This window comes from Diadema antillarum, unplaced genomic scaffold, assembly GCF_040938485.1.
Source record: "Diadema antillarum isolate AM-2024a unplaced genomic scaffold, OU_Dant_1.0 seq00000633_RagTag, whole genome shotgun sequence".
Lineage (NCBI taxonomy): Eukaryota > Metazoa > Echinodermata > Echinoidea > Diadematoida > Diadematidae > Diadema > Diadema antillarum.
This window is the reverse complement of record NW_027271550.1, coordinates 2,085,916-2,095,189: the sequence shown is the minus strand read 5'-3', so window position 1 is coordinate 2,095,189 and position 9,274 is coordinate 2,085,916. Positions and strand designations below refer to the sequence as shown.

Genomic DNA, 9,274 nt, shown 5'->3' with positions numbered 1-9,274 from the left:
TTTATGTTGATTCATACTCTTTGACATCAGGTCAATATCACGTGGTTCGATTTGAGGGGATTATACGCCCTTTGTAGTTGTTTTTCTGTTTTGCTGTTGTCAGTAAGATTTTCTACCTACGTTTCTACCAGGAGATTCTATTTCAACAACCCAACAGAAATGACTGTCAAATGTGTTTCTACAAATTCGATGAGTCATAATATATCCACAGTACAGTGTGCTGAATTGCTGCTCGAGAGATAGCCACGACTATCGCAGAATGTGACACTATAAGATATGATTCTCTGTCTTCTTGGCTTGATTCTTATAACTGAGTTCTAATTTGATTCAAATTAATTCATGTTTCCTTTCATAACAAAATTCAATATATAATATCATTACTAGCCCAAAGTGTGCAAACATCAACAAAATACAATTCAAAGCCATAATTCATTAAAAGTTAGATGGAATTGGTAAAAATGGCCAGGCTTATGTTTGATTGAACTTTTGTGCAGTTTGAGGGAACCAACTATGAATCAGTAACTAATGCCTGTAAGTAAGTATTAGTGGGTTTGTACTGTAAAGTTTAAATTACACAGTGCATAACAAATTCTTGAAACATATGCATATTCAATTTGTATTCATATCAACACTAACAAACGATAAAGAAATGAAAGACAAAATTAAGGGTAAAAGGGTATCATGTTTACTTTATTTTGATAATCACATTTACGATTAAGGGTTCAGGAACAAAGAATACGGACATGTCACATTAAATCGCAATCTGCCGAAATTTCAAAAGATGAAGAGTGTTATCTATAGGCAATGTTGTTTTTAATAATCAGCTGATGATATTGTTTAATGGACAAATTACAGCACCTTTGACTGAGAGGATCTTGACATAAGATATTATGCGTTTTCAGTGGAATGCATTTTTCGAATGGATATTGGATAGTGACCAAACACACCAAGCTAGACTGCTAAAGGCCTTGGAGTGTCACTGTCCCTGGAAACCAAACTATGGCCCCAGTCCGTTCTGGAGTCCCTCAGTGGCTAAGGATGTTTCCTGCTTTGCGGTATACTAAAATGTCCGTGGACGGGCGCGCAGCGCCAGGCCCTTCGGCGGAGTGATAAGACCCTCTTTTCCGAGCTCAATCGGAATCTGTAAGGAAGCAGCGATCCACATTTTTTTTTTGAGACGACGACGTTAAAAAAAGGCACAAAATGATGAATAATTATATACAAAGTGAAAATATAAAACAATAACAGCAATTGTGAAGAACCCAAAGAGAAGATTTGTACACATAAACACTTAAAACTGGCGTAGTGTAGTGAGACAGACAAAGGGGTATACAAAATAATCGTGTTGTTTTAAAGTAATAAGAAACTGTTTTTCATGAGTTGCATAGAAGGTATCGATCCCTCTGCCTGCCCCCATCATCTATACACACAACGACCTTAAAGTTTCGATAGCGTACTTCATGTACTCACACTCCCCAACATGTTCCAGTTGTATTCTTTATCTAATTTGAAGACATAATATACGCCCAACCATGCAGCTGCCGACCCCTGTTTGAATCCTACGATGGAGTGTTTTCAAGATTCAAGATTCAACTTTATTTTCACTTCCATCAAATAAACAAAGAAATTATATACATTGCCTATGTACAGGATATTTGTAATACTTATGCAGAACATAATTTGACAAGGTGCGTATATGAAAATGAGAAGGAGATGCGATTACATCTTTGTTGATATATACATAAAGCGTATAATACAAGTCAACTAACAGCCTGACTAAGGATGAGGATGAAAGTGGAGGGTCCCACTAAGAAGCAGAGCTTGTACGATATGGGACCCTCAGAAAATACACAAGACAGCAATATAAAACAAAATAAACGAACCGATGTCAACTGACATCAAAATGATTGGGAAGGGAAAAAGAAAGATAAGGAAAAAAAGAAGAGAGAAAAAAGAGGAAAAAAAGGAGAAAAAGGGAAAAAAACTACAGCACGTGCCATCGTGGACGCAAGCAATCTAGATTCCATAATGTAAAATAAGTGATGAAATACAAGCTGGATTGAATGTAATGCAAAACATTTTTTATACGTAATTATGTTGGTAAGAATGCAAGAGAAAGAGAGAATAAACACATCGTTATGTTTAGAACACAAATAGGGACATAATTAGAAGGAGGACTTATGTAAAAAAGAATGATGACTTGACTGAGATGATAAAAGGGAAACTAACTCGGTGTTAAATCTCCCTATAGTGTAAACATTTATTTTATTTGTGTTTTTGATTTGGACGTCAATAGGAGCAACCATTCAATCAATCAAAGCAAAATAAGAAGGGTTATACCTTTGTCTGCAGACACGTCTCAAAGCGGTATTTCTGCAGCACCCTGACTAGTGCTACCTTGGCCTCCATCAGGGCGAACCTCATCCCGATGCAGTTCCGTGGCCCTGCGCCGAATGGGATCCAAGCAAACGGGTGCCGCTTCTCGCGCCTCTCTTTCGTGAATCTGTCGGACGAACGAGGTACACAGAGTGGATCCCACTTGCTTACATTTGTTTTATATCGCTGGACACACTGTAGGAATAATTATACATGGTCTGTATCTTACTTTTTTATAAACAGTTCTACACCACATAAAACTCTCATTCTTATTCTCGTGTGCATTCCTTGTTGCTATCATTAATCTATTTTATAGACTTCATTTTGGCTCTCTGGCTGTTCTTCATAAAACCCTGAACTTCCCTGTACTGGCATCCATACAACCATTCTGGAAGTAGCAGCCTGTGTCCTGCGTCACAGTTTTGCATGCAGATCTACACTACTGAGGAAAGTATGGCAATTTTCCGAGCACTCTCTCATCGTATACTATAGGGCCTACATTGTTTTGACTCTCACTTTAGTATTTAATTTCATGCGACTGAACAACTCGCTTTGTTCTATCATTGTGAGCACATGAAGAAAAATAGTTTGTGTTTTTGTAGCGTTTATCATGCAGCAAAGGGTTACATTCCAAATAGGATCGTAATACACCTATATAGGTGCGAGAGTAATCTACTGGTACTGTCTCTTCTCTTTGTGATCTTCATGCATACCTATCTGGGTCGAACTTCTCCGGTTCGGGCCACAGCTCCGGATCATGGTGAATGGTGTAGATTGGAATGGCAACCTGCGTACCCCTTTCCACGGTTACACCATTGTAGGTAAACGTCTCACTGCATATGCGGTCAGCACTGTCAGGTATTAGGTAATTAGCAAACAAATCGTAGAATTCTTGTAACGCTTTGAAAAAACAACCACTGTGTAACGAATGCACAAGCTCTTCCTTTCTTTTTTTTTCTCTCTCTCTCTCTCTTTGCTCGAATATTCATTCAAGGCAATCAAAGGGCAGACAATATCTAATATAAAAAAATGAACGATAATTACGTGCATAACAATCCTACATAACCCTCAAAAGTAGTTTTTTTTTTAATTATGCAACGTTCAGTCCGACAAGACTTAGTGTTCCTTAGTTAATTATCCCTTTACTTTTATTCTGATTTTTTTTACTTTATCTACAACAACGGATAAAATGATTCCAGCTTCAGTTAAACGGCAGCTTAAAGTGGACTTACAAGGCTTTTTTTTAAAGGATATTTTCATGAATTCGGATGGACATAATTCATAATGTAACCCCATGACAGTTCCAGAATATTGGGCATTGCGTAATACTTTGAAGCGTAAAGATGATGGGTAGATACACCTCACGGTCTTAAGTCACTGGATTATCGAAAATACGATCGTATGGCATACATGGTTTGTGTGTGAAAAGAGCTGTCCAGGGCCCCGTTTCATAAAAAGTTGATATGACAGCAACTCTTGCTGGAATGGCAATTGTCATGGCAACATTGTCATGACAACGACAAGAATCCAGCTTCCTGATTGGCTGTTGCCATTGGAAGTTGCCATTCCAGCAAGAGTTGCCATCCGAACATCTTTTATGAAATGGGGCCCAGAACTTACAGGGCCGCTGGAGGGAAGTACCGCAGAGTCTCGCAGATTACGTTATCCAGATAAGGTAACTTCGAGACGGTGGTGTAACCGACATCGTCGCTAGAGGGCAGTAACTCGTTGATCTCGGTGATAAGTTTCTCCTGTACGTCTGGGTGCAGGGCCAGTAGGTAAGAGGAAAAGATTAGGAGAGAACCAGTCGTGTCGTAGCCGGCGACGAAGAAGGTTATTGCCTGATAAGAAATAGGCAGGAGATACTGTTGAAATGACACACACTAAAAAGAGTCTACTTTTTAGGTAGTTTTGCGCATGCATGTGTGTTCGTATGTTTATGCGCAAGATAATACATATACATAATATATGTGTGTATGTGTGTGTGTGTGTGTGTGTGTGTGTGTGTGTGTGTGCGTGCGTGTGCGTGTGTATCAGAACGCGGAATGAAAGTGGATGGATTAGAGAGAATGACTAAACTGGTAAAGCATTTTAATGAATGTTTGTGTGGTTTACGATCTCAGCAGAGTTGGTTTAATTGCTTCATAGGCCGAGGAAATTGATTTTAGAAAAATATTCAATATCATTCAAAATCTATTTAGGATGAAATTTAATTTCATAGGCTATGAAAAGTTGCCCAAACTTTTATTCAAAACAAGTATTTTCTCTAAAATGGTTTCTTTCTTCTTTCTTTGTTCTTCTCTGTTCAGAAAAAAATCGACTCACTGACAGTCAAAAACGTTATTCCTGTGACAAATTTCACAAGTAGGATTTCTATAACTGAAGAAAAAAAATCTTCATTGTAGACATGGTAAATTTTCGATTAAGGGGCAGTCATAAAGTTTACTCTTATTACAAATTTCAAAATCAACAGATAAATGTGTCTTTGTGATTGGCAAAAAAAGGTAATCTTATCCGTTATGAACTTTTCTTCCAAAAAATCATATCACGTGAGTACGATTTGCTTGAATTGCATCGTCTGAGTTTGCCTGGTCAGTTCTGGGCCCTCTTTTATGAAGAGTTGAAATTGATTATATTAATTTCAACTGTTAGTCTATGGCAGCCTGGCAGCCTGTGTGGTAAGGAAATTTAAAATCGATTTTATATTTTGATAAAACGGGGCCTTGGGCCATTTTTGTGTCCGCTTTAAAATTCACATCGCAGAGAGCTACTCGACGCAATACTACCCTATGGGGGCGCCATTTTACAATATCATTGTACTCTGTAATACTGTATAATAGGCTGTGTCATTCCGTAATCAAAAGCTACTTTGCAACACGACGCAGAGAGAGGGGAACGGCCAACGCAATCGTCGTCTTAAACGTCCGCGTCTCAAATCTAAAGCTCCCCATTGTTACCGTGATACGCAAACGCTGAGATTATAGAGCGCTCACCTGCGCGATCATTTCTGAATCTGACAGTTGGACCTTTGACTTCAACGAGCGACTCGGAGCAGCACCTCCGTGTTCCTTGAACACGCTATCATGCACGTCACCGTCATCACCGGCTTCCAGCTGCCCCTCGCTTCCTTTCTGGGCGTCGATTATCATTTGCAGAAAATCTGTCCTCTGATAGATGGATTGATTTATCAATGTATAATGCAAGGAAAGCAGAGATCAACTGAGGTTTCGCCACAGTTTGACACAAACGAAAGTACGATTTGAGGGCAGAGGTTTTAAGAAGGAAGATAAAAGCTGAAAGAGCCAGAAACGATTCATTCGATATTTCGTACCATTTTGTTCTACTAAAAATATTTAAGTAATGATACTGGTTTCGCTATCTAAATCATAATACCCACTTCCGTTGTGACAGTATGACTCAAACATAAACAAATACGATTGCAATTTGAGGGCAGCTATTTAACGATAAGGAAGATAAAAGTTAAAGGAGCCAGAAGAGATTCATTCGATGATTTGTACCATTTTATTCTTCTAAAGAATATTCAAATAATTATTTACTGGTTTCACTATCTAAATAAAAACACCCACTTCTACGTTATAGCCTTAAAACGGCTCTAGGGATTGTTTGGAGTAAGTATATATAGGGTACTTATGTATAATTCTGTTCACCTGTAATGTTCAAGACCATTGCTGTCAACAATAATAACTGGTTCTCATTGACATGAAAAACTTGTGGACTGTTTCTCATACTCCTTTTTTCTTGCTCCTTTTGTGTTACTTATCTTTTTGACCTCATTGCATTCAACGTATTAATTATCTAATCCAGATGTGTAGATATGAATTTATTGCAAAGTAAATTTCTTCAATACTCACTATCACTCAGATAATCATCGTTGAATTGCATAATCATATTTTCAATACTCTATATAGTGTATAAATTGCCCAAATTATTATGTGAATTAAAGTGCAAAATGAAATCATCCCATCTTTCACATCGTGTGCAGCGGTACATTTAAGTTCCGGAATGAACTAATGTGCAAAATAATCATTAAAGCATTTAGAGGAAAAAAGTTTGCTTCAAGCGATCAAACCTGCCTTTTGTTTATTTTCATTTGGAGCTTTCCGCATGGCTACCGTTTGTTGAATTACATCGCGAAAAAAGTCCATCGAGTCTTGAGGGAACAAGAAAACCTTGAAAAACTTCAGTATTGGCGACGTCCAGGGCAGAAAACCTGGCAATTGAAATTAAGTGAATAAATGATAAAAAAATGGCAACTTACTGGATATCTACTTGTTTCTTCTTACAGTCAAGACCCTCAGGGACTTCAAGTGAAAAAACAACCCCGATATTAAGATTTTATAGCAACTGATTGCATCGTTATGTTATAACAGTAATATATCCCAGATATCTCAAATTAATTTAAAAAAGAGAGGATCGACTTATCTGTACATACAAATTCAAAAGAAAATTATTGTGTGAGAGCTTAGAGTGATTTCACAAAAGAATGGCTTCGGTAACAACTTGCTTTATACCATTTTTATAGTAGCTTCAAAGCATCACGCACCCTCTGACAGTGAAAAAAATCTCCTTGAAAAACAATCGCACCCACCTATAATTCTGCACAGAAAGCATCAATCTACTCTTACCACAGAAAAGTCCGCACAATTCCAAAGTTTAGGCGAGCAATCTTGGAAAAGCTCATATTGTCTGTCTTTTATAAACTCGGCTTGTTCTTACCGCTTATCAACAATCCCACGTTGAAAATAGAAAAATTAAAGGCTTTATTGGCCTTGGCTACAAACGGATGATCCGGGTCACCCTGGGAATCGACCTCGAGACCGAAAGCACAGCTCGCTATGGTGTCCATGATAAAGGACCCGTATAATCTGGAAGACGATGGAGTATAGTGTAAACAATCGAAAGGGAAATAATCTCCAAAATCGGCAAGGTATAGTTACTCCGGCACTTACTACAGTAGTTATCATTAATGACATTACCACATAGGGTGGGGTAAAGGGTACATGCCAACAGGTCATGTAGCATTTTCCAACAGACGCTCCGAAAGCATGTCCTACTTTTTTGTGTTATTATCGATATATGATCTAAGCGCAAAATGAATATCTTTTATGCATAATCTAACTCTAAAGAATTTTGTTCTAGATTATGTAATCTATGCATGCACTTAACTGAAAGAACCGACTATACTGATATTGGTTAATTACATCACATTTCACACTCGTATTAGTTATGGGCTTAAAGCTTTTTGGTTCTGTCATCTATTTAGATAAAAACCTTATGTTATTTGCCTGTTCATGCATCATTGTATCACTTTTGTAATTAGTTTTCTGTATTTCAAATCAATTCTGATGATTTTGATGCTGTTTTGCAGTAATGTATGATTTAGTTTGTTGCAAAATATGGGCAACTGCATATAATGAAGTAAAAAAAAAAATCAAATTACTCGTATAAATAAAACGAACAGCTCATTCATTTACCACACAAAAAGTCATCAAATTTGTGACTCCATTCAGGATTCAAAATACCATAGATCTATTTTCACTATTTTTTATCTCTCAATAAACAGGATAACAGTTCCACTGATTCTAGTAGAGAGGAAATACGCTTTAAGAATGTGAACAGAGTGTTACAATATCTCATAATCCTGGTCGTAAATACATTTTATTTAAAGGAATATTAATCTACATAATGGAGACGACGGCAAATTACACTGTAAACATGAAATGGTAAATTAACATTCTAAAAGTTGTTCCTCCTCCAACCTTTTTGTAAATGTTGAATTCAATACTCAAAATGTGGATTTACCATTTCTGAAATGGTATTTCAACATTTGGAGTGTTGAATTTAACATTTTGAGTGTTAAATGTAACATTTACCATACGATTGGAGGTGTTGAAACATTCAAAATGTTGATCTACCATTTTATTTTTAAGAGTGTAGCAGGTGTACCAATAATGAGTTTTTACAAAATCCCCGGTTCGTGTCTTTGCCTCGTATATTAAAACACTCATATTTTGACATCGCTTACTGTTTGCACTCCATGTAGCCTTTAGTTCTCTGAGAGCTTTCAATGTTCCTGAGAAGTCTATCAGCCCCTGCAGTCACGTGATGTGACATCTACGTAGCGAAAATAAGACGGGAAAATTCCAGAGGATTATTTTCCCTTGATTTGCAGTTTTCCCTTTTTGTAAGGGGGGATTTTCGTTAAGATGTCAATACATGAAAGGCTGAACAAAATGTCCTTGCTGAATCAACCTTTTAAAAATGCTGCATTTTTAAAGCCTTGCTTGCATTTCAAATAGATGCTTTTGTCAAAGTCATCAACCATTCAAGGAGAAACCTAACAACAAAGCTTAAGAATGAGATTGCTAACATCATTGTTAAAATGGCTTCTCCGATCAAATTAAAGATGTAAATCTAATCAAAACTTCTGTTATGATACAAGGACTGTGCAAAGGTTACATGAACCATAATTCTGAAATTTTCACACTATATACTATTAAAAAAATTTAAAAATGACTTTGATTCAATCGATGCTATGAGAACGAATACAATTTATATAGGACCAACACCAACATTTCTATAGAGCAGTCGATCTAGTATTCCACCCACGCTCTGGAATGATTCATGCAAAGCTGAGACCGTTAATGAAGCGATTGTTTGTTTCTGGTGAACATTTCAATTTGATTGTTGGACTTCTGTGAGTGTTCGAATTGACTGAATCATATAAACTTTTTAGAAACGTATACTGGTAATTTGAAATTTGAAAGTCACATGCGGATTGCTACACCTGTTTCATTTTTGCACCGCTGAAGGTGGGGGTCAGCGTGTTACGGACTTCTCGCCAATGGTCATCCTTAAGATTCATCAGGGCATCCTC

The 9,274-nt window shown here is 37.1% G+C and overlaps 1 protein-coding gene across 1 annotated transcript; it reads right to left on the bottom strand.

Annotated features, from left to right (window-relative positions):
* Positions 1-1,060: 1,060 nt before the first annotated feature.
* Positions 1,061-9,274, bottom strand: LOC139736205 (cytochrome P450 3A9-like). Its single transcript, XM_071646939.1, has 8 exons — positions 9,185-9,274; positions 8,423-8,511; positions 7,133-7,262; positions 5,370-5,543; positions 3,997-4,217; positions 3,090-3,227; positions 2,341-2,503; positions 1,061-1,141 (listed from the first exon to the last, which is right to left on the bottom strand). Exons 1-8 carry the CDS (start codon positions 9,260-9,262, stop codon positions 1,061-1,063), a joined length of 1,074 nt encoding a protein of 357 aa, XP_071503040.1. The 5' UTR covers positions 9,263-9,274.

Bases quoted from the DNA above. Each gene is read 5' to 3' on its own strand.
- LOC139736205 (XM_071646939.1), bottom strand. From the start codon at position 9,262: ATGAATCTTAAGGATGACCATTGGCGAGAAGTCCGTAACACGCTGACC. The intron at 7,263-8,422 runs GTAAGCGATGTC...ATCGTCTTCCAG, and splicing joins GGCTACATGGAGTGCAAACA to ATTATACGGGTCCTTTATCA. The intron at 3,228-3,996 runs GTAAGTTCTGGG...AATACCTGACAG, and splicing joins TACTTCCCTCCAGCGGCCCT to TGCTGACCGCATATGCAGTG.